A 26,091-nucleotide genomic window follows, 5' to 3' on the forward strand; every position below is an offset into this window, starting at 1 on the left:
CCTCTATACTACTGCTATTGGGTAAATTTGTGGGTAGTTCTGACTGTGTTCTGGAAACAGTTACCCAGATATCGAAGGTCCTTTTAAGTAATTCTTTGGAAAAGTTACCCAGTTTATATCCTCAAGAGGGTTTGCCCAAGTCCTGTGGTGATATCACTCCAGGAACTAAGCCCTTGGACTCTCTTCATAATTCAGCCCAGAATACCCCAGCTGTTTTCCTTAGAAACGAGCTACTATCAGCCCCAAAATCCTCTGCATACAATTGTATTGTGGACTTGGTTCTTGAAGTTGCAGAAGAAATTGGCAAAGTAGCTGATTCAAATTCTGTTAGAATTTTTTCCTATTTTTGTCCAAGAGACTAAGGAGAAGCGGGAAAAAGAAAAAATGGAAAAGCCAAAAAAGAGTAGAGGAAAAAAGAGGAAACCTATCCGCAGAATTAGAAAAAAGAGGCAGAGACAAATAATTTTTGATGAACTTCAAGACTCGCATGTTAAGAGTGATGTTAATAATTCTTTGTTGATTACTGTTGGGACTGAAGATGGAAATCCGAAGCAGGGCTCTAATATGCAAATAGACGATGCTCCCGCTCCCCCCTTTGAGTACACCGACATTATCTCCAGTTGTACGAATCTCAATTCAGGAAGCCCTAATACTGGAGTGAGGAGGTCAACAAATCCTTTTCCGATAGTGAAGATGATAAAACCTACTCCTGGTGTAGCATCTGCCCTTAATCCAACGGCTCCCTCTTTTCTTGCCTTGGTCGAAGGTGCAGTATGCTCCAAAAAATCCTCGGTAAATCCAATAGAGGATAGTATAGACACGCTGATGTTAGATTTCCTCCCTCTCTTTGATCCCGACCTAAAACTGAATAGATCTTCGCTTCTTAAGTGCTTCAAAGAGATGGAGAGTTTGAAGCTAATTCAAACTAATGACATTGATTTGGTCTCAATATTGAGAGTTGAGGCAGGTTCATGCACTAGGGTAAAGTTCTACTCCAAACTTATTGTGAACCTCATTCTGAGGCAGGCTGAGAGTTTTCAAAGTCGTGGGATCGACGTAATGCCTCTCTTCTCCATCTGTAGAGATGATTCCTCTGATAGGAGGTCTTTGGGTTTGAGACAAGCCGATCCTCCTATCTTCTTTGAGGACTTAAAGATCTGCATTTCTAAATCTAAACGTCTAGTGACACATATAATTCCTCCCTCTTTATCCCTAAATGGTAATAGAGTAGAGGATAGTCAGCAATGGAATTGGTTACCTGGTGCTTTATCAGGTAAATCATCTGACAACCCTAAACTATTTTCTCATCTTTAGCAACAGTTTAAAAATTATCTCATGGAATGCTGCTGGAATTAATAACAGTCCCGAAAAGTTGCAGTATCTTTATTCCTTGAAGGCTAGTGTGATTTGTATTCAAGCGACGTGGTGTGTGGACAAATTGATTATGGGGAGGGATTATTTCGTCCTAGAAGGAGGTGCTGTCCCCTCTAAGAGGGGACACGCTAAAGGGGGAATTGCATGCCTGCTATCTAATCGGATAAAGTGGAATTATTCCCACCACTTAGATCCTAGCAACCTTTTTCAGGCTGTGACACTTTTTAGTTTTAACAATGTGGAAAAGAAAAACCCCTTGGTAATAATAAATGCTTACATCCCCCCGGATGACTGTTTTAATGGAGTATTGAAACAAGTCTTTGTTTTCATTAAACAAATTAAGGATACAGTTCCCTCCCCCCAGGTAATTTTATTGGGTGATCTCAACTGCAAAATCTCAAATTTAAGCTTGGATCTATTTAGAAACAAGCTTAAAGAAGAATATTTTCAGATTCCACCAGCTCTTTTTCCAGTTAAAATTAAAACAAATAAGAGAGGGAAATTGCTCCTGAAAGAACTGTCCGAAACTGAGGGTATCATAGCAAACGGAAGACTTCCTTCCGATACACCAGCACACTTTACGCATAAATCCAATCAAAGTGAGTCGATCTTGGATTATATAATCATTGAATATTGCTTTTTTATCTTCTGAGAGATCTGGTGGTCTCTCAGACTTTATTCAGTGACCATAAGGTGATTACTATAACCCTCTCTATATATCCGCCTTATGCTGACCCTTGGTCCCTCAATAGTGATCTGGCCAACTTTAGTAATAAAACTGGAAGATGTTATTGGAATTCGAAAGCCATGAATCTATTTTGGATAAAACACTAAAAGATCTTCATAATTGGCTAGGGGCCGAATTAATTTCTTTTGAGAATTTTATGACGGAGGTCACTCTAGCCGCAAGAAAATCCAATCTAATTACAAAAAAGTCCATACTTCCCAGATCGGTCATTCTCTTAAATAAGGAAATAAATAAATTGGTGAGGGAACAATATTTGTCCAGATCCCCCGAAAGATACCGCAAAATAGTCCTCTTAAAAAGGAGACGCAGGGCCAAGATTAAAATAAAAATAAAAAAAGAGGATTCCTTATGGATTAATCTGCGAGAGGCCGTAGTAAACGGCCACGCAAGATTATTCTGGTCTCTAATTGGGGAGGGTTGTGGAACAAGAGTCAGTCCTCGTCCAATCCCCATATCTGAGCAAATCTGGGTCAATTACATTGCTAATTTATATGCTAGTATTGGGCCGGTGGCCGAGTATGGGGGATTCTGTAATGATAGTGATTTTCTAATAGATTTTCCTTCTGAAAAAACTATCGAACTGGCCATAAAGGAACTGCACCTTTCTGGTGCAATGGGGCCTGATGAGCTCCCAATATCCGTCCTGAAACAGGATTCAGTCGCCTGGAGCAAAATCCTGTTCCCTATATTTAGATTTTGCTTTTTGAGTAAATCCGTCCCCCCATCCTGGAAAGGGAGAAATATTGGTGCCATTGTTCAAGAAAAGAGATAGGAATGAACCCAAGAATTATCGCCAATTCGCCCTGCTCGACGCAATTGGCAAAGTCTTCTCTAAATGCCTCCTATACTCGATTAATGACTGGGTTGATAGGAATCACATATTACCTTTAGAACAGACAGGCTTCCGCAAGGGACATGGCACTTTGGTCAACCTTACCGCACTTCAGATAATTTCTGATAAATATGTAAGGGTTCATGGGGGAAGAGTCTTTGCGTCCTTTATAGATTTCTCCACAGCGTTCGACAAAGTGGATCGGCCGTTGCTGTGGAGAAAATTAGCCGCTCTAGGCATGCCTCCTCTCCTGTTAGATTTGGTTAAGGCCCTCCACTCAGATACATGGTGCCAAGTCCTTCAAGGTGGGGAAAGGGGGTTATCTCAAATCATTCCTTCCATCAACGGACTAAAGCAGGGTTGTCTTTTGGCTCCTCTGCTTTTTTCCCCTATACATTTCAGATCTCCCCAAGTCCTTATCTGCTTGTGATGGTATTGCACCATCACTGGGGGGAACCCCAATTTCCTGTTTGCTATATGCGGACGATATCCTTATATTGGACTTAACGCCCAAAGGGTTAAATAATCGTCTGCACGCTCTGCACCTTTTTGCTGATTTCCATTACTTAAAGATAAATGCAGCTAAAAGTAAAATTATGTGTATCTCAGGGAGGAAAAAAAAAATACGAGAACTTTGGTTGGTCAGTAGGAGGTTATAAGCTGGAGGTGGTTAAGTCTTATGTCTTCCTGGGGAAAATAATATCCGATAACCTAAGTGACAAGGCCCACATTGAAAATAATACCAGGAAGGCCCTGTCTCAGGGTAAAAGCTTGAGTGCATTATACTCTGCCACAGGGAGAAGACATTTCTCTTACCTGCTACAGGTTTTTAGGGCGAAAATCCCGTCATCCCTTTTGTATGGAATTGAAATAGTCGATCTAGGGCAATGGGGTTTTTTACACGCTGCAGAAGGTAAAGTTCTACGGTTTTTAGCCTCTATTAACACCGCCTGTACAATGGCATCCCTGAGACTTGAATTCGGCATCCGTAGTAGTTGGGTGCAGGGCTTGGCAGGGCTAGTGCGTTGGGTAGCCAGTCTGGCCAGAGGGGAAGTGGGGACTTTGAGACACTTAATGAAGTCGGAATTGCTAGGCACTTTAAGGGAGTTCTCCTTAATTGTAAAGAATTTTAGAAGGGCTGTCGCACTTCTACAATTGGAGGAGAGCACTCTTTTCACTCTGTCTGCCGTTCAGTTAAAATCACTTTTGAAACCGGCCTCGTGGGATCTTAGTTTTAGGCTGGACAGGGAATCCATTCTTGTAAAGAAGGGAATAACCCCTCTTACTGATACTTGTGTATTAAAACACATGCAACCCTATGTCGCCTGGAACCTATCCCATGGCATACGGCGGTTTTGGCTTCTCCTGAGGCAGGATCTACTCCCCCTAAATAATCTTATGGCCAAGTGGTATGGTTGTTCTGCAATTTGTAATTTTTGTAATTTGTTTACCCAGGATTGTATACATGTTCTCTTTATATGTCCTGTACTTTGTTTGTTCCGTCGTAAGTGGCTAAGACAAATGTGCTTGAAATTGAATATTCTTACTGCCAATTCCTTCTTACATGCTTTATATAATCCTCCCAATGAAATGTTCTGTTTTAGTATTTTTAACTTTTTTAAATGTTTGTTAGATATTTATTAGAGGGTTTTTAACTGTGTTGTGCTGATTATTTTGTACTTTAGAAAAATTTGTAAATGTCTTCTGCATTTGAACGCATACTTTGTATTATGTATCTGTTTATGTGGACCTCTTTGGAGTTCCAAAACATAATAAACAAATCAATAGAATTGGATTGAAAATAAAGTAAGAAAGAGAGCAATGGCATGATTAGAACAACAATAGACATTGAAGTCTACTAATATAATACCTCTAGCTTAGCGAAGGTGCTGGCATGTTCAGAGCTCTTCTATGATCATAAAGCGGGCCTAAGCAGATGCCCTTCCTTCATAAATCAAGTCTGTGACTATTTAAAGATGTGACATCAATAAAATCCTACGACACACAATTGATGGACGGAATGCAGAACAAATCAACGCATTCACCCCAGTCAATAGATCTGGGTTAAACCAATCATTCTTTTGCTCACCATGGCACCCCAATTTAGACCTGGCCATATGCAAATCAGTCTTGACCCTGTGCCTCATGGGAACAGTCCAACCTAACTGCCAAGCCAGGTACTACCTGGGCCGGAAACAAGCATCCAAGACCAGTTTAGCTGTTTTGCCCCTCATCAGTCCGGATAGGTTGAATCCAGTGGTGCATAAAATCCTGGTATGCCCAGAGCATCATCAGAGCTCTCTTATAACTAGAAATCTGATATAATTGGTTACCTCTCAGCATAGCAACAAATGGGAAAGAGGTCAGGTAGACTTCTGAAAGCACCCATTCACCTTATACTATTGATATTTAATTAGATTCCTCACCAGGGGGAAAGAGTGATATAAAAAGTCAACTTCCTTCTTCAAAAGCAAGCCATAGAACCATTTCAGTTTCACTGAAATGCAAAAGAAACTTATTTCTTCTATTTTCTGATCTTAGTGTAAGGGCTCAATAGAGATTTTAGGACTGTTTGTGATCTGAGGAATACAAAGTGGTTTAATATTTTAAGGACTTAATAACAGAAACTAGTATGAGTGCTCAATGCAAGTATCTGTGCAACTGAGGTGGAAATCTGATTCTAACTTGGTCAACACTTCAATGTTCTTATGCGGTGAAGCAAAACAAGTACTTGAGAAGGGTTTGTTTCCAACATGGCCTACCTACTCAGTGTATATTGTGTGGTTCTGTGTTAGGGTGCATTGTCCACTTCGATCACCTGAATATCAAGGGCTCCTGGCCTGAATTATTTTCTTCAGTGATCGTTACAGTACTTTGTGTACAAGCAGGGAAGGATCAGATTGAGAAAGCTAACACTGAAAGTTCATTCCATCTGAAGAGGGCTGATCACTAGAAATATGCACATCATTACTGCACAACTGCTTGAGTGAAGCGACAAAATAAGCTGTGCTGTCTACTATACAACACAGTTCTGCCCAGCGTTTTCTATGACCAAGGATTCTCACTAATAGACCTGTTCACCGCCACAGCAAATGGGCACACTTCAACTTTATATTTAACCAAGTCGAGAGGAAGAATAATCTCATTCTGATCAGTTGGTATGGGATTTTTTTACCCCTTTCCAGTTATCGTGTCTCTCCTTACAATTCTAACTTTCTCAGGAGTTTAACTTTCTAATAGTCTGATGAGCCTAATGGTTCCAGATATGTCATGCCGTTTGTAGGAGAGTAGGGTCTGCAATCCTGTGGTCACCCCAGATTTTTGCTTTTTGCTTCACTGGTTTACGACTTTCCCTGGCTGTGGGCCTGGTAATCAGACCCACAGCCTAGCTGTTCTCTCTCTAAATTGACACACATGTACTTTAGGTGCATTTACCAATTGGTACTGGGTCACTCTTAGAAGTCCTTGTACAGTGTACCATAGGTACCCAGGGCATAAGTGCACCCTAGGCCTACCAGGGGCTGCAGCATGTATTATGCCACCCCTGGCTGGTCATCTAAACAGACACAACTGGCTGGTAACACAGCTGGGGCAAGGTGGTGTAATCACCCTTTGCTGTAGATATAGTATACCTATATCTAACCCCAAAATGGACACATATACTCCTATCAGTCACTCCTATGGCAGGCCTTATCAATCCTGAAGGCAGAGTGCTTGGAATTATGTGAGATGGTGCTCTAGCATGAGCTGAGCCTGTCTGCAGCTTTCGGAACTATGTCCTTATAGCTGTTCCATGATAACGCTATACCATATACTCTTAAGTGCATTATAATCCTCGCGGTTATTGCTAACTTTGGCATAGCATTATCGAAACATGTCGTGTAAGGTGTCATACGCTTTGGAATACTACCCCCTCGCCAGTTCTGGAGGGATAAGACATGTATGTAACTGTAACCCCGGTTAAAGTTAAGCAGAGCCTCAGCATCACAAAATGGATGCTGCCACCACAGACACAAGTCTGACCTCCTGCTGCTGGGAGTCCTTCCAGCGAGGGAGGCCTGGACGAAGGGTTTCCTGCCTTGGGAGGTGCTAGCACCACCCCAGACAGGATTTTGTGTATTGAGGGAGGGAGGACTGAAAGGAATGAGACATGCCTGGGGCACACAAGGTGTCCCTGTGCATACCCCGGTTCAAACCAGTTGCTGGGGCACTCCAGCCCCAGCTCTGGCGCGAAACCTGACAAAGGATAGGGGGTGTAACCACCCCCCTTCCTGGTCCCACCCATGGGAGGGACCTAGTCGATAGTACAGCCCCCTTTAGCAGGATAAAGGTAGGAGCTGGTCCCATTCCAAATTAGATTATCCTGAACAATTTTACAAGAAGAAACTCTGGACTTCGACGTTCTGCTCCACAGAAGACTGAAGAAATCTCCCTTGTGGCCAAGGAGTGACCACCCTTCAACTGCAGGCACCATCAAGCGTCCTAGCGGTTCACTTTGTCGTCCTTCCTGCCGGAACCAGACCTCGGAGCTCGACGAGACCCGGACTCCCAGACCTCTCCGACCTCTACCCACATCTGCAGCACAGCTGAGACCCATGGGTGCGACGAGACACGTGGGACCGGCCATCTTTGAAGAACTGCACTTCGCTTCCAGCACGACTTCTGAGGTATCCTCGAGTGAGTGCTTTGGGGATTGAGAAGCCCCAGCCCCGAGCAGCTCCTGCACCGAAGACCAGCCCTCCAGCCTCCACGAGGTCTGCGTGGGGCCCTTCTGCCTGGTTGCTGCTTGACGCGTTGTCTGGTCACTTGCCGGCTGGCTTGTGGCCTCCTAGACAACGAACCTTGAAATCTACACCGCTGGTCTGGTTGCTCCAGGCTGGCCCTTGCTTCCTTCCAAAAGAGAAGTACCCCGGACCCTCCTGGTCCGCACCAGACGCCATTTTCACTCACCGCGTGGGTTGCCTTTGCCAAGGCCTGTTGACTCAGATCCCGGAACTGACACCGCCGACAGCGAGAGCCTGCGTGGGACAGCTCGTGCCTCCATCCTGGTCGTCGAAGACACCTCCTGGTCCACGTGGCTGCAGAGGCAAGCGACACCTCTTCCCCTGATCGCGACGACAGCATCTGGTTCCTTCCTGGTTCCACACCGGTCACTGGCTAGTGACTTTGAACACTGTCCCCTCTGCTTTCAGGTCTCCATCTTCATCGATCCACCCTTGGATCCCTCCGGACACCTCCCTCCTGGTCGCCTGCAGCATCTTTTCTTCCAGGCTCCATTGACTTCAACGCGGAAACCCGACGCACTTTCACACCTATGCTCCCGCAGCCCGTGGGTGAGGTAACAAGAGCATTTCGGTGCTCATAGGTAGATTGACTCTCCTAGTGTCCAGGTATCCTGTAGTTTTAGTCTCAACCAGTCGGAACTGTCCTTACTTGCCTATTTCGTAATTTGTTCGTGCCCATTGACTTTGCATTGAAACCCGCGTGTGTGTTCTAAAACTGCACACGTGTCCCGTGGGCCTCCTGCTCCTTACCTAAAGTTAGGGTAGTGTAGCCCCAGCGATTCTACACCCTCTGGGCATTCCCATTTCTTCTATCCTTTTACTTAAACCACTTACTTAGTATATGGTTTGCCCTGCCCCTAGGGCACCATTGTAAATTGTGCGACTTACTGTATTTTTCTGAAGAGTATCGTTATGTGCTTAGCCCTCTGATCTCAAAAAGAGTTCAGAGGTGTTTGTTAGTAATAAATATATTGTTTATTTTCATAACAACCTGTGAGGTGTCCTTTCATCTGGTATTCAAGGGGTTATATGTGGTAAAACAGCTGGCTTCACATGCCAAAAGAGTTTAGCCTAAGACTGCTCTGTCCATGCTACCATTAGGATAGCTGGTCTATAAGGTTGACTTACAACCAATCACCATAAGGGTTGTTTGGACTGATACAAGGTGATCACTAGAACTAGTGAGCATCATATATCAGGCCAACTTCTCACACGTTGGTAGTGCCTAGACCTACTACACATGTCAGAGGTGCTAAACTTGAAACTGAAGCCTAGAGAGGTGATCAGGCCTGCATGTGAGTGTCCATCACAGTATTCCCACCTTAAGCTTGGCAGCCTATTTCCTGAACACATCTATGTGCATCAAAGGTATGCATGGCTATTCCAAAAGAGGCTGTCCGCCACTTTCTCTTAGGTTTTTAAATGGTAAATGATATGTATTGTATGTAAGCAAGTGAACTTCAATCCAAGAAGAAGCTGTAATTTCATAAAAACTCTGTACAAGCAACTTCAGATTTCTTATAATGAACCATTTCTTGAGAAGGTGTTCTCTCCAGTCAAGAAGCTTTCTCCCGCCTGAGATCTTTATAGTGTTATTTCAAAACTCCTGACTCCTCTATTTAAGCCAGTATACAAATCTCCCTGCAGTTCCTTTCTTAGGAGGCAGCTTTCCTGGTGGTGATTGCCTTGGCAGTTAGCATTGTTGAGGTTCAGACAATGTATTACCTTTGATTATGTAAAGTTGCCCATAAGAATAGGCTTGTTGAGAGAGCACATCCAGACTTTTTGTAAAGTGTAGTGTGGGATTACTATATCAGTCAAACAGTATCTGTATTCAGTTATTTTTTTAGACTGCTCATTTTCCAACTGAGAGTATTCTATGGGCTGAATATAAAGAGTTTTATATTTCTCTCTTGATAAAACAAAATTTGTCATACAAATTAAACTGTTCTTTGTCAAATAATGTCTTGTTGTCATACTTCTAGCCACATCCACACAGTCCAAGTCAGGTTGGAATAGTCCAGAAACCCATTAAACAAGTTGAAAAGTGACAACTACAGTTCTTCTGGGAAATATTTCAATGTCAGATGTTAGAAAGGCTGCTACCTGCCGGGGTTCCCATACCTTTGAAATGCATGATTGTCTTCATTTATATTCACTTGCCTTCCAAAGTGGATACCCAAAGTGGATCAAGCTCCTTATAGAACTCCATTCTTTAATTACTTTGATGATTGACTTACTATCCTAATATTTTTTCAACTTTATATCTAAGGAATAGACTTGTTACTCCATTCACTGTTAAAGAATACTCCGTGATGTAAAGAAATACCTTGTTTGTAATCCTAGTTCTTCTCCAGGTAATATTCATTATTAGTTGTAAAAACTGAATTGTCTCTTCAAACAGTGTCATTTTTCCAGCCCTATGAGTTTGTAGTCTCTCTGCCTATACAACCCTACTTAACTTTCTCTTTTCTTTTAAAAGAAGGCATGTTAAAGAGTTTTCCTTTCTCTATTATTACCAAGACATTCTTTTCCTTAATAATTGGCTTCTCTTTATAAAAACAAGCATTTACAATGCAATGGTTTCGCCTTTGGAAAAGTTAGACCTATTGGCATTGAAAATGACAAAATTTGTATTTATGTTTTGCTTTTGAAAACAGATAAATAAATGGCATTGTCATTTACTTTGCTATTAGCTTAATCTCTGCAGTCACTCTGCACTCCCTAGCACTCCCTAGTCACTCTGCACTCCCTAGCCCTCCCTAGTCACTCTGCACTCCCTAGCCCTCCCTAGTCACTCTGCACTCCCTAGTCACTCTGCACTCCCTAGCACTCTGCACTCCCTTGTACTCCCTAGCACTCTGTACTCTGCACTCCCTAGCACTCTGCACTCCCTTGCACTCCCTAGCACCCTGCACTCCCTAGCACCCTGCACTCCCTAGCACCCTGCACTCCCTAGCACCCTGCACTCCCTAGCACCCTGCACTCCCTAGCACCCTGCACTCCCTAGCACCCTGCACTCCCTTGTACTCCCTAGCACCCTGCACTCCCTAGCACTCTGCACTCCCTAGCACTCTGCACTCCCTAGCACTCTGCACTCCCTAGCACTCTGCACTCCGCACTCACTAGCACTCTGCACTCCCTTGTACTCCCTCTCACTCCCTAGCACTCTGCACTCCCTAGCACTCTGCACTCCCTAGCACTCTGCACTCCCTAGCACTCTGCACTCCCTAGCACTCTGCACTCCCTTGTACTCCCTAGCACTCTGCACTCCCTAGCACTCGGCACTCCCTAGCACTCGGCACTCCCTTGTACTCCCTAGCACTCTGCACTCCCTAGCACTCGGCACTCCCTTGTACTCCCTAGCACTCTGCGCTCCCTAGCGCTCTGCGCTCCCTAGCGCTCTGCACTCCCTAGCGCTCTGCACTCCCTAGCGCTCTGCACTCCCTAGCGCTCTGCACTCCCTAGCGCTCTGCACTCCCTAGCGCTCTGCACTCCCTTGCGCTCTGCACTCCCTTGCACTCCCTAGCACTCTGCACTCCCTAGCACTCTGCACTCCCTAGCACTCTGCACTCCCTAGCACTCTGCACTCCCTAGCACTCTGCACTCCCTAGCACTCTGCACTCCCTAGCACTCTGCACTCCCTAGCACTCTGCACTCCCTAGCACTCTGCACTCCCTAGCACTCTGCACTCCCTAGCACTCTGCACTCCCTAGCACTCTGCACTCACACTCAGCACTCTGCACTCACACTCTGCACTCTGCACTCACACTCAGCACTCTGCACTCACACTCAGCACTCACACTCAGCACTCACACTCAGCACTCACACTCAGCACTCACTACTCTGCTTACTCACTCTGCACTCACTACTCTGCACACTCACTTTGCACTCTGCACTGCAATTACAGACTTAGGCAGCTGTATAAATTCATCTGGTCAATCCTGAATTAAGATCCTTTATATTAACAGGCAGAAATCACTTTTCTTCGCCAAACTCCACGGAGTTAAAACACAGCTCAGCAGAATAGGCAATGCGGCTCCAGTGCTTACTCTCATGGAGGAAGTGAAGAAAAACAAACACATTCAGAATTGTTAAAATGCCTGGAATTAGGCCATGTGATCTTTATTATATTAAGTAGTCCAACGGCCACTTACCGAATGGCTATTAAGGGGGCAGGCGAAACCCAATAGGTGGACCTCCTCCGCAGACACGAGGTGCAACGCCTTCACCACGACCACCGGCCCTCTCCTCCCCCTCCTTGTGGGGGCAGCAGCACCAATGTGTGCACAGAAAGATACTAGGCCTTCGCGCTCCGACGTTGCCCTCTCATCCAGCAGGCTTCGGGAGAGCCCCAGCGCGCAATGACCACTCCCTCATCGCAGCAGTGATGGCATTATACCTTTACGTGCCCTTCCTCTGCAAACTCCAAGACTGGTGAAAAGGCCTCAGTAGCGATCTAACGCCCCTTCTCTCACCACAGCTCAGCATAGCCTGTGTAGGTAACACTCCTGCCAGCACAACGCCCGCAACCCTGCAGCCTCCGGGGATAGCGGCCGTGCCAAGGGCGTCCCGTCCTCTGCCCTCCTAAATCAACACTTCATTCAATTATTCAATGCACGCGCTGCTGCTCCCTGGACAGGGGGCAGCAACCGCCGCCCAATCACAGAGGCCATTGGCCAAGGGTGGGATTCACTGTCATTCACGCAAAAGTGTCATCATATGGACTGGTGTTTCAAAACTGAATGAGATAATTCACCACCCTTGAAAGTCCCCATATATCGTCCACATCGGCCAATGACAATGTCAATTTGGGGGCACACACGCTTGTACAACATCGTGACATTTTTTCATTGCATTTTGTTTTTGAAGGTCACCATGATTTCCCGATTTCTCCCTTTTGTCTTCTTTTTTAATCACTTATGATAGTATTTGTACTTTATACGTTGGTATTTTATCTAATGATTCACATGGAACCGCGGTCTCTACAGAATCGTGTGTACATCCTTTGCATACATATGTTAACCCTTGCATGATTCGAAATGGCCTGGCCCTCTTCGACATGCAATGCAACACATATTCAATGCCAGCACTGCAAGCATACTTCTGGTTCAGCCGCAGTAAATCCTCGCAGAGGGGCACCGCTGCCTGGCAGCGGAACCCATCCTTCAACCTCCGAGCGCCGCGTATCCAAAATGTTATCATTTCTTCTTCATCTGCAGCCGGCCTTTCAAACCGATTGCTCTTGCAGAAGACTTCATTAAAGCATCATTACTGGTGCCGCGGGAATCCATTTAATTACAATTTGTATTAATGCACATGTTCCTAAGTGCCGCGCTGCCAGCCCTGGACTTGATTGGCCTTTGGTTCAGAATAAACACGGCCTCCCCCGTTTCTCCCCGGTGGAGCCGGCTCCAAACCATTTCGACACACAGCGGCCCTTTCAGAGCCGCCGAAAAGGGGAGTTCCGGAACGAAAATTACGTCGTCACCAGAAACAAGGGCAAGATAAACAACATTGGTGCATTTCTGAAACGCAACCGAACGAAAATGTCGCTCCCTATAAGAACAAAGGGAAATGTATGCTCAGCTGCAATCCTTTTCATTGTTTCAAAAAGTCAAGATTAATACATGAGAACTGCAGACATGGATGTATTTGTTAACTTGCTGATTCAAACCCACCGGGACTGCCGCAGTTGTTCGTCATCATTCCACGACTGATAACGTTGGTATATTTTTGGTTTGCAGTTACACATCACATGTCTAGCCCAAGAAACAATCCAGTCTCTGCTGAGCGCCACGTGATTGGCCGATACGATTTTGTTAGACGGACTTCTGTGGATACCAAAGGGTTAGCCTGCCTGCCATAGTACTATTTATAACAGTAATTCGGTCATATGCAGAATTCAGAAAGTATCTATTTCTAAGGAAACACAAACGGGGCACTTGTAGCGTCTAACTGGTCTGTGCATGCCATAGCGCCTCGTGAATACAGGGTGAGGTCAACTGTGCGCTGCAGGGCTTTCAGGGGCTGTGGAGACGCGGAAGGGAAACCGGGCAGTTGAAATTATGAGAACTATGATGCAATGCAAATATGTGAAATAGAATGCAGTAGAGATGTGTAGTTCCTCAAGTGATGTACACGATTCTTGACTCTGTTTCTGCACCGCCATCCTGGCCTCCACCTCAGCCCTTAAGTGCTGCGCTGGGTTCCTGCCTTGCCAGTTTCACGCATACACGGACAGGTGTATTTATAAATGGAGTACGCATTGGTGAATAGAAAGAATCAGGCGGGCGTCCACCACTCGTACGTAAAATGTACACGGCCCTCTTAATATTTTAGAAATGGCTCTCCTTTTCACAGGATGGGCAGGGAATGCCCAAACTCACCGCACCCTTCAGACTCCGCCCCTGCCACACACTTTCCTTCAGAACATCAACAGTCCCCCAATTGGCTAATGATAGATAGCTCGTGATAGCGGAAAACAACAAGATATAGTGTATAACACTTTCAGCAATGCGTCAAACGTTCACTCAGGGGAAGCGCCATGACGCACGAGCTCGATGCGCATGGGGAGACATTAGTAATTGTGTGCATGATAGCGAATCACGAGGAGGCACATTTAGGAGGCACATGTTGCCATCAGATTCCAATGGCAACATCTTCACACACTACTAACGAAAGAACTGGAGAGCTGTAATGTTTACCATGTGGGGAGGGGGCAGGCGGCAGGTGACGTCACACATTAAAAAAGCGGGAGGGGGGCGGGAGAGGACACGAACGGCGGGAGGGGGGCGGGAGAGGACACGGACGGCGGGAGGGGGGCGGGAGAGGACACGGACGGCGGGAGGGGGCGGGAGAGGACACGGACGGCGGGAGGGGGCGGGAGAGGACGGAAAGCGAGGGTAGGGCGGAAAGGCACACGGAGGGGGCGGGAATGGACAGCGCATCAGTGAAAGGGGAGGGAACGGTAAAAAACGTAACTCCGCCCAGGGAAAAAATCTCCGGAACGCCCCCGAATCTGGTCCGTCCTTGACGGACAGATCCGGCACCCAATGGCTAGCCTCCATTTATGGAGCTAGCCAATGAGAGCCGGCGGACGTTCCAGAAGTGCTGAGTGTCGACATAGGATTTCACCTGCGCTGAAAAGCTGCGCAGAGCGCAGCCTTTCGGCAGGCGAAACCCAAAAAAGTAAATGAAATTCGACCCATGTAACCTTCCAGAAGGCTTCTAGAAAAATGCACACACTTAAACCCACATGTCCGAATTGGAAGAGCTGTGCCACTGCTGGGAGCCATGTCCAGCTGTTGGGGCTTCCTGTCCTGTAGGCCAGGATTGATTGCTACAGGATAATCTGAATTGTTGCCCTGACAAAATGAGTACAAACTGTTCAAAAGCGTTCAAGGCAGTTTTTAACATGTATTTAATGTTTGTTGCAGTATGGTGCTGAAACATATACATGAGTATTGATGATGCAGCTGTGTATTTGGCCTGTGACACCTATCCTGAAATGCAAAGATGTACCACAAGCCTCTATACCTAGACTCTTATGAACCCCCTTGAATCCATTCTGGCTCCCTCGTCCCACCCCGCCCGGGGGGAGGGGAACGAGCGAGTATGGAATGCTCCCAACTTGGTCTGCCATTTCCGCCACAGGTCAACTAATGGGGTGTCAGATGACTATAACCCCAATTAGACTCATTGCTACAGAGCCTTTCTCGTGTCCTACTTTCACCCCTTTCTTTCCTGTCTCTTTCTTTCTATCACACTGTGCCTAATTTCTCTGCAAGCCATCTAGAGGGGATCAGCTAAACCTATATCTCATGTACCTGTAATCACCGCAATACGTACTACGTTTGGCTAACCCCGTGACAGAAATGCTAATGTATTTGTTAATTAAAATCAATAAAATACTTTGAAATAAAAAATAAAAAAAACAAATATATATTTGTCTTTTTTGATGAAGCAACACTGGCACCTATTTCTTTTGTATTAATGTTGATGTAATATTTGATATGTTGGTGTTTTTGGCTGCAAAGGTAGCATGGTTTTATTTACAGCCTTTATCTGAAAGAAACAGGTTAGTATTAAATTCCTTACCTTAGAATATCCCCAGGCGTCAGACTGGATCCGGAAACTTTTGCGTAGCAGTACCCTTGCGCGTCGGTAGGCGTCTTCTGCAGCTCCGCGTCTGTCGTTGGCGCCGGGATGACGTCGCCAGAGTACTTAGACGCCGCCCTCGCGCGCTGACGTCAGTTCCTATTTTTTTCGTCACCACTCCTCGAGCTCCAAGTCCTCAGGTAAGAGGCACAAGAAGTCAAAGAAGCGACATCGCTCTTCCGACTCCACACGACGCGGCCGTGGGTTCGGGCCACACGGTGGAGCCACGGTCGCCGCGGCCTGCTCCATACACGCCGGTCCCTGGGCAGAACGCGACGCCGGAGGAGATTGACGCCTTCCTCACGGCCATGAGGTCGCGCACTCCTCCGTCGGGTTCTGCGGCGCCTTCGGGCCAAGCGGGCCCCGACTGGGAGCCCAAGCGGGCCGGGTGCTTCGGCCCCTGCGCCGTCGGCGACTTAGATCCCGGCGCCGCAGGGCCCCGCTGGATCCGGATCCGGGTCGTCGCCGGTCGACCTTACGACCTCGCCGGCCCCTAGGGTGTCGCCCCCGGCACCGTCCACGGACGACGTCGTTCCCAGTCCCCCCTCGGTCCGGTTCCGACGCCGGAGCGACTTCGCTCAACGCCGCATTTGACGCCGAGAGAAGATTTTTTCTTCTGTGATCCGGCCCTATCATTTTACCCTGAGTACCAGGAGATGGGTGGCGAGGCGGATTGGTAGGGGTCTGAGGACCCTCTGGCACGTGAGTGCCAGTCTTATCAGGACTGGGCAGGTGAGCTAGGGGACGCCAGTGGTCTGGACACTTCGCCAGACACTGGTTTTGTCTCCCCTCCTACCGTGGCTTCGGAGGAGGGGACTGCCTATAGTGTGGTGTTTGCGCGGGCGGCCAAGGCCTTATCCCTTGAACTCCCCGTCGCAGCCGTGAGGACTAACCTCCTCACTGAGGTCCTTAAACCGCAAGCAAGCTCTTCGGAGCCTCTGTTGCCGTTTAATGAGGCCTTGTCTGACGTTCTTCAGGGCACCCTGTAGATAGGAACGTGGCCAGACGCTACCGCCCGGCTCCGGACGACCCTTGCTTCCTGTCCACCCACCCCACTCCCAAGAGCCTGGTCATACAGGCCTCTAACTCCCAGACCGCATTCCCGACGGCTCCCCCCGATCGGGAATCCAAAAGGTACGAACAGTATGGCAAAAAGATGTTCTCACTGAGTTTGGGGTTGCGGTCCGTTAGCACGGCGTGCCTCTTGGGCCGTTATACCCACTCCCTGTGGGACACGGTCGCGGACGTGCTGCCACAATGTCCGGAGGAGGCCCGGACTAAACTCGCCCAAGCCCTTGGGGAGGGTCGAGATGCGGCACAGTACTCCATCCGATGTGGGCTGGATACAACGGACTCGCTGGGTAGAGCGATGGCAACGACGGTGGCGATTCGTCGCCACGCCTGGCTGAGGTCCGCCAACTTTTCGTCTGATGTCCAAAACACCCTTATGGACCTGCCGTTTGATGGCCGTCGCCTCTTTGGCGACAAGGCAGACAGTGCGCTTGAGCACTTTAAGGACTCCAGGGCTACGGCCAAGTCCTTGGGCCTGTCGGCCCACGCCAGCAATCTGCTGCCTTTCGTGGCCAAGGAAGGGGCGCCCCCACACGTCCTGCCAGCCACGGGCCGCAGCCTAACATCCAGCGCGGTGGCGGACGTGGTAACCGCCGTGGCGGTGCCTGGGGACAACGGCAAGGCCAGTCCACATCTACCCCCGCAGTATCCGCCTCAAATCCCTCCTAGTCAGAGCTTTCAGGCCCACGTGATGCCAGTGGCGGGCAGGGTTCGCCATCACCTCCTCCACTGGCGCAACATCACATCGGACAGGTGGGTGCTGCAAATCGTCCGAAGGGGCTACTCCCTCCCCTTTGAGGCGACCCCTTCAGCCATGCCACCGCAGTACCACCGCGTGTCGGGGGATCACTTGAATCTTCTGCTAGAGGAAGTTACGGCCCTCTTGGCCAAGGGGGCCATCGAGCACGTTCCTGGGCCAGAAGTAGGATGTGGTTGTTACTCCCACTACTTTCTTGTTCCCAAGAAGGGCAAAGGGGGCCTACGCCCTATCTTGGACCTGCCGAACGTCAACGGCTTCCTCCGGGAGGAGATGTTCAAGATCCTGACACTGGCTCAGGTCTTAGCTGCCCTGGACCCAGGAGACTGGATGGTAGCGTTGGACTTGCAGGACGCTTATTTCCACATACCCGTCCTGCCGGCCCACCGGCGACACCTGCGGTTCACGGTAGGCCACGAGCACTTTCAGTTTACCGTGCTCCCCTTCGGCCTTACCAGCGCCCCAAGGGTGTTCACGAAAGTGATGGCGGTGGTCGCAGCTCATCTGCACAGGTTAGGGGTTTCAGTCTTCCCCTACCTCGACGACTGGTTGTCGAAGGCGGGCTCGCCCCAGACAGTAGTCAGCCACCTCCAGACTACGGCCGACCTCCTGCACCTGCTGGGGTTCTCCATCAATGTACCGAAGTCGCACTTGTGTCCCTCTCAGAAGCTCCTCTTCATCGGAGCGGTTCTAGACTCGGCACAGTTTCGAGTTTATCCTCCCGAACAGCAGGTTCGGGATATTCAGGCTCTGATTCATATCTTTCAGCCTTTATCCCGAGTCTCTGTCAGGTTGACACTGCGGCTTCTGGGGCTGATGGCCTCCTGCATCCTTCTGGTGCATCACGCTAGGTGGCGGATGCGAGCTCTGCAGTGGGACCTGAAGTTTCGGTGGGCCCAGCATCAGGGCAACTTGTCCGACCATGTCTTGATCTCGGAGGGCACTGCAAGACCGTTGCAGTGGTGGCTCACAGACCGCAATTGGGTCAGCGGCAGATCCCTCTCCCTACCCCAACCGGAGCACGTAGTTGTGACGGACGCGTACCTCCGGGGCTGGGGAGGCCACATGGAAGAGGCGGAGATCAGAGGCCTCTGGCCTCCGGCGGAGTCCCAGCTCCATATCAACCTTCTGGAGCTGCGGGCGATCCGGCTTGCACTGAAGGCATTCCTCCCCTCTGTCCGGGGGAGTGTAATGCAGGTGTTCACGGACAACACCACCGCCATGTGGTACTGCAACAAACTGGGCGGGGTGGGGTCGTAGACCCTATGTCAGGAGGCTCTCCGCCTCTGGCAGTGGCTGGAACATCAGGGCGTGACCTTGGTGGTTCAACACCTGGCAGGTTCCCTGATCGCCAGGGCGGACAAACGTCAGCCGTCAGTGCATGATGGATCACGAATGGCGTCTGAACTCGGATGTGGCGCAAGGCCGTTTCAGCAGTGGGGAGAGCCTTGGTTAGATCTATTCGCCACAGAAGAGAAAGCGCAATGTCATCAGTTCTGCCCGTTGGAATTTCCAACTCGCTCAGAGACGCTTTTCGTCGCGAATGGAGCTGCTGTCTGTTGTACGCCTTTCCGCCTATACCACTTCTGCCCAGAGTGCTGAAGATCAGGCGCAACCGGGCCCAAGTCATCCTTGTGGCTCCGGACTGGGCACAGAGGTTCTGGTATCCCGAGCTACTCAGCATGTCTGTCGATCCCCCGATTCGTCTGCCCCTTCAGGAGGACCTTCTGTCGCAGCAGCAGGGGACGGTCCTCCACCCGAACCTGTCTAGTCTCCACTTACATGCGTGGAGATTGAGCGGCGGCAGTTGAGGCCATTTGACTTGCCTCCTGAAGTCTGTAATGTCATTCTGGCAGCCAGGCGTCCCTCCACAAAATCGGTATACGCCTGCAGGTGGAACAAATTTGTGGCATGGGGCACAGGCTGTGGATCCCCTTTCTGCCCTTCTTTCAGAGGTTCTCTCTCCTCTTTCTTCTTTCTCTTGCCCAGCGGTGGCTCTGCTCTGGGCACTCTGAAGGGCTACCTCTCAGCCGTTTCCGCCTTCTTAAGGCTACCTGATCAGCCCTCTTTGTTCAAGTCCCCGGTTGTAAATAGGTTTTTGAAGGGCATCACTCGTATGTTTCCTCCAGTTCCTTTCGTGATGCCTCAGTGGGACTTGAACCTTATTCTAACTTTTCTGATGTGCGCTCCCTTTGAGCCACTTCATAACTGTCCTCTTCGCCTCCTTACTCTGAAGACCGATATCCCGGTTGCCATCACCTCTGCCAGGAGAGTGAGTAAGCTCCAAGCTCTTTCTTCTAAGCCTCCTTTCCTTTCAGTCCATCCGGACAAAGTTGTGTTGTGGATGCGACCCTCTTTCCTGCCCAAGGTAGTCACAGCCTTCCACATTGGACAGTCCATCACTTTGCCCACCTTCTTTCCGCCTCCGCATCCCTCGAAAGAGGAAGAGAGGCTCCACCGTCTGGACCCAAAACGTGCGCTCTCATTCTATTTGGATTGCACATGCCAGTTCCGGGTGGATGACCAACTCTTTGTTGGTTACGTGGGCGCTAAGAAGGGACCGGCGGTGCACAAGCAAACCATTTCTCGATGGGTCGTCTTGTGCATCAAGGCCTGTTTCTCTTTGGCTCGAAAGGAGCCTCCTGTGGGCTTCGTGCCCATTCCACACGGGCCACGGCGGCTACTACTGCCCTGGGCAGGGGAGTCCCCTTGCAGCACATCTGTCGGCGGCTACGTGGGCCTCGTTGCATACATTTGCAAGACACTACTGCCTGGACAGCCAAGTCCGGAGAGATGGCTTTTTCGGTCGTTCCGTTCTCCAGGACTTTCTGGTGTGATCATTGGTTCGCAGATCCACCACCGGGGTTGGTATTACTAGGGTATCTATTATAAGGTAAGGGATCTAATACTAACCTGTTTCTTTCAGATGCACAAGTTACTTACCTTCGGTAACGATACATCTGTAAGAAACAGTAGTTAGTATTAGATTCCTTACCGCCCCACCCATCCTCCCCGTTCTGCGAACCGATATCTAGGGTTAAGGTCATCCCCTTTCAGGGCCCTAGTTTCATGGCACAAGTGTTGGCTTTTATCATGGCTCTGCGTTTCTGGCGCGGAAAAGCTCCGGCGACGTCATCCTGGTGCCAACGACGCTGACGACGGACGCGGAGCCGCAGACGACGCCTACCGACGCGCAAGGGTACTGCTACGCAAAAGTTTCCGGATCCAGTCTGACGCCTGGGAATATTCTAAGGTAAGGAATCTAATACTAACTACTGTTTCTTATAGATATATCGTTACAGAAGGTAAGTAACTTGTGCTTCAGACAAACTATTTTTTATTTTACTAGCAAGTTTGAAGCTGTGGTGTCACCTACTCATTTCGTCTGTACATATTAAAGGGTATAGGAACCTTACAACTAAATTGAGTCTACAAATAATTAAACTGTATTCCCTTGAATTACTTGCTTTAATATAGAAGCAATGATGTTGAACTGCTCAGAAGAATATCGTACAGGAATAGAGGCAACATAATCTGAATAGTTTAGGTATTTGGCTTCTGCAAGAAGATATCATAAGCTCTGCTAACCCCATTTAATATTAACCTATGTGGCCAAAGCTAATCTGTGCCTTTTTCCACTTAGATTCAGTCGGTGGAGGTCTGTATGACATGGAGGAGACAGATAGCGAGACAGAGAGAGCTTCTCTGGATGGCACAGACGACTTATCTGCTCTTGACTGCACAGATGCCCCATCATTTGCCAACACCACTTCCTTTAGTATCCTAACGGAAGACAGCCGTAACTCCACTTCTCTTTTTGCTGCCACTACTGCCTCTGCTATCTTGGAGGAGTCAGTGATGCAAGGTAGGTCACTTTCTTAAACTGCATGCTTTCTTAAGGCATGGCCAAAAGAACTGTAGCTCTAACTTCTTTAGTAATTGTTTAGGGCTTTGAGAACCACGGTCTTGTAATTTGTATATAATCTTCCAAACAAACTCTTTGAAACTGTGGATTTAATTGTCCTCACCCAGATTAATTTTAATTGTGGTTTTAAATGGGTCACTTTCTCCCTTGAACTTCTGAAGTTAACATAACTTTTGTTAAGTTGCACGGCCTTTCCCTTTGTAAGGTTCATTGGTCTAAAGAAACCTGTGTTACTTTACTTTTATCTGCTAACGAACATGCCTAGGGTGAGGTGGTCAGGGTAGATCTGGTGGAAAAGTAGTGCAATTCTTGCACTCCTGGTCATCTAAGTTGTGCTTCTATGTAGGAGTGTAAATTTGAACAGTTGCTCTTCGTTTGTTTCTTTAATAAATGATTTTCTTTTATGCAGAATGGTAACCTATCATAATTCTGATATGTGAGTGCTTCCAAAAACTTAAAAATTAAATACTTTCAAATAGCAACAAAAAGGGTAGACAAGTCTATTTTTATCCTCTTGGTCATCATTGTAGTTGATTTGGGGGATGCACCTGTTGACATTTTTTAGGTCTTTCTCCTCAGCCCCGTATCTTTGTAATAATAGAAATATCTGACTGTGATATCACTCCCTCTATAAATAATTAGTTTCCTACAGGTGAACACAAATGTACACTGTTTTCTTGCTGTGTTTCTACCATAGTTTGAAATCCATGTCAGCTCATTCTGGGGCCTCTAAGAAATAAATCTCTGCATTTGTTTAGCTTATTGTCCACCAGCCTCCCACTGTTGTCCTCTCTCTCAAGCTTTTGTGTCTGTGGGATGGCGCACAATAGTTCCTGTTCCAACTAACGTTGCAGGAATCACAACCGGTTTACCTCATTTTAAAGGGGATTTTGAATTTAAAACTGTAACGTATAACATTCAGATGAGCCTACTGAACTCTTGATTAAAATAATTAAACCGCAAAATGTTGCCTTTTGCCCTCTGGGTTTCTCTCCTGATATACTCTGTATAATACATCCCTCATTCCCATTAAGTGGCATTATGTTTTTTCCCTGATATTTGTTTTCTTTTTAAGACGATGACTCTGACCTTCAGAGTGAGGCTGATGTAGAACTGGAAAATGACAGTGCACCGGGCCTGAATCTCTTGCTGGAGAAGAATTTCCAAAACATTTCTGTGGAAGAGGTTGTGGATGGCAGTTGCTCAGATGCTGTCCAAGAGACTGAGTTGGTCCAGGCGGACTGCCCAGGTGTGCATAAGGTCTTCAATGTATTGATAAAATGGCAGATATCTGTACAGCCATGATTGGTACTGCAAGAGTTCCCATCCAGTTCACTGGATTTATTTTCATTTATTAAAAGCTATAAAGTATAAATGAAATATTGCCTTAACATCGGCACTGTTTTTCTTTCTCTGAGTTTCCAGTAATGCACCATATAGACAGATATGCTTTGTGTTTAAGACTTTAATAATGAAAAGTACTAGGACTCAAAACTGGTGTTACAAGTAGGTAATTTTTCCTGCTGCTCTAGAATCCACTGATTTCTCTCCTTCCTTATTTTACCCTACAACCATTGTGATATTGTGAAAGCTACTGGTGTCTGAGAATACTTCTCAAAGCATAGAAAGTCCCAGAGTATCTCATTTTATGCCAAAGACTGTTTCGCCCGGTCAGGTTTTTTTGGCAATATGTGTCGGATATTTGAAAAGTTCTATTCTCGGTTCTAAGATTAAGTTTGTAGTGGTTTTGATGGTGGCTAAATGTAGGTTTTCAAATAGGTTTTGTTTAATTTCATATTGTGTCTTATTAATGAAACACACCGTTAAAATGGATAGTCTGGTGCTAAAGGGGATGGAAGAGCAGAGAATGGAGATGAGAACTAGAGCCAAGAAAAGAGCAATGTCTTCTGATGGTTGGAGAATGCCAACTAATTGGTAACTCGAAAATCACCAGAATAAAAATAAATTCCACTGTTTAACAGCAGGATGGTTGAAAAAGTGTCAGCCAGTGCGGGTGTGAACACTTTTGGTGCATTGTGGAAGATAGGCAGTGGTAGATGGAAACAAGAGGGAGAGGTGTGGCACAGTGGCCAGAGTGACTGACTCCGGAGTGCAGGGCTCACGGTTTGATCTCCGGTGGCAGCTCAGCTCAGTATCATGTGACTGGGCAATATCTCACTTAATCTCCCTAACGGCCCCCAGTGCCTTGAAACCTTTAAGGGGGTTATATGTTTGTGCTTTATAAATATGAATTAATATTATTAACAATCGTGATGTCTGGTATGGAAGAAAATACTCCTGAAGATAGGCTGAATCTTTATTTTAATCTGCACTGTGGCAGTTGCAGGGAGTTCTCAGTAAAGCTCACTTGGCCACGGGAAGCTGTTGAAGAGAGTTGAGATAATGCAGGAGGAGATAAGATAGCAACCTGGATGGACAATGAGAAGGATAAGGCTAGTTGTAGCTTTTTAAATCAGCTATAGGCATTGAGGAGGTAGGCAGGCAGCCAAAGATTGGGTGAATGAAATTAGTCCAGATCTATATTCTAGTGAGTGCTTGGACTTCAAATAGGCAACAGTTCAAAGGTATAAGGGGAACACTTTTACTTTAAACTCAAAGAAGAAGATGGATGTTACTTTATTCCGCTTCACAACAAAAAGGTTGCTGTCGAATGATATAGACATTTTAAGCAGAGATTAAAGAATTAGTAAGAAAACCCAGCTCCGATGGCCATGAGGTTAAGGTCCAGATCAAGGGAACAACTAAATGAGCTAAATGAAGTGCATCCGTTTTGTCGCTGTGTAATTTCAGTGAGTTAGTGCTCATCAAATAAGCTTCTGACTGCTACCCTTCAGGCAAGAAATTGCAACTGTGTATTCGGTCTTCACTGATGGTGCAGGAATGTAACTGTCCTAAGCTTGTGACAGTAAGTAAAATCAAAATGGCTGTCTAGATACTTCCCAGTTTGGCTTTAGGAAGCAACACAGTACTGAATGGTGTTGATTTCAGCATCTGAAATGATTAGGCAGACCGTTAATGCGGGAGGCAATGCAGCACTTGTGCTGATTGACCTCTCTGCAGCATTTGATACGGTAAACCATCGGAAATTATTGCAAGTCCTGGAGAGGGTTGGTATCAAAGGGAAATCGCTCACTTTACTAAAATAATTTTGTCTGGTCGGGAGCAATTTGTGGCTCTTGCTAATTTCAAGTCGCCAAACTTCACGTTGCCATGTGGAGTACCACAGGGCTTGTCATTGAGCTCTACCCTTTTTAATATCTATGTTGCACCACTGGCTAGGCTAATTAGAGCCCTGGATTTCTCTGCTATCTCGTACGCAGATGACACTCTGATTGTGTGCTCGGTGTCAAGTTCTCCAGACTATACAGCGGCACAGTTCCATACCGTTCTCCGTCAGGTGGGGGATTGGATGTCCTTGAATTGTTTGAAGCTGAAGTCTTATTTTTTGGCAACCACACTAACTTTTGGACCACTGTTTTGTGGCCCCTAGAATTGGGGCTGATTCCCAATCCAAAAAATAAGGTAAAAAACCTGAGGGTTACGTTCGACTCGGCGCTCTTCTTTGAGGGCCATGTTAACCAGGTGACAGCAGCCTCCTTCTATATGTAAAAAATATTGAGAAAGATCCTTCCATACATCCCAGTGGATTTGAGGAAATTAGTGGTTTCGGCTCTTGTGCTATCTAGAGCCGACTACTGTAATGGTCTTTTCATGAACTTTCTAAAAAAATGCCTCAATAAGTTGCAGATAGTGTTATTGTTGAATATTCCGAAACACAAATCGTCCGCCACAGCGCTCAAAATTCTTCATTGGTTGACAGTGGATAGACTTCTACAGTTTAAGGCTCTCTGCATTGCGTTTAAAGCCACTCATGACAAAGGGCCAGCATTCTTTAAACAGAATTTGCGGCCTTATATTCCTGCCCGCCAGCTTCGCTCAGCACACTCTCATAACCTGGTAGTTCCTAGGTTTAAAAATGTGCCTGGGGTGGCAGGAGATTTCTGGTAAGCACGACCAGACTTTGGAATACTCTTCGGTGCGGCTTAAGGAAGAAACTCACCTGTTGCCATTCAGGAAGGTATTAAAGACGTGGCTTTTCAATCTTTGAGGCTGTCTTTTACTGGTCAGGTATGTCTTGTGCTGAGCTAGCGCCATGATACCCTCGGTGAATGTTTTGCACTTTATACATTTCATTTCATTTCATAAGAGGCTAGAGGAAAAGTGTGCAAATTTAAAAGGGTCAGGAAAAGTGCATCAATTCTTTCAAAACTACATTACGCCAATGCCACCTATCTGGGTCTACTTGCAAAACTATTGGCTAGAAGACTGCAAGTGATCCAGAATAGAGCTTAAGACTATTGGTCTGCATAACTGTGATCATGTCACAGAAGCAAGGATTAATCTGCACTGGCTGCCATT

The 26,091-nt window shown here is 47.1% G+C and overlaps 1 protein-coding gene across 11 annotated transcripts in view; it reads left to right on the top strand.

The window, feature by feature from the left end:
• BAZ2A (bromodomain adjacent to zinc finger domain 2A) overlaps positions 1–26,091 on the top strand; it is a 1,342,005-nt gene that overhangs the window by 261,926 nt on the left and 1,053,988 nt on the right. For all 11 annotated transcript variants that reach the window (XM_078689111.1, XM_078689116.1, XM_078689113.1 and 8 more), the window contains 2 exons: positions 21,370–21,591; positions 22,727–22,900. In XM_078689111.1, the coding sequence (XP_078545237.1) occupies positions 21,370–21,591; positions 22,727–22,900 (396 nt within the window). The remainder of the gene's footprint in view (positions 1–21,369; positions 21,592–22,726; positions 22,901–26,091) is intronic.

Source organism: Lissotriton helveticus, chromosome 1_1 (genome assembly GCF_964261635.1).
Source record: "Lissotriton helveticus chromosome 1_1, aLisHel1.1, whole genome shotgun sequence".
Classification (NCBI taxonomy): Eukaryota; Metazoa; Chordata; class Amphibia; order Caudata; family Salamandridae; genus Lissotriton; species Lissotriton helveticus.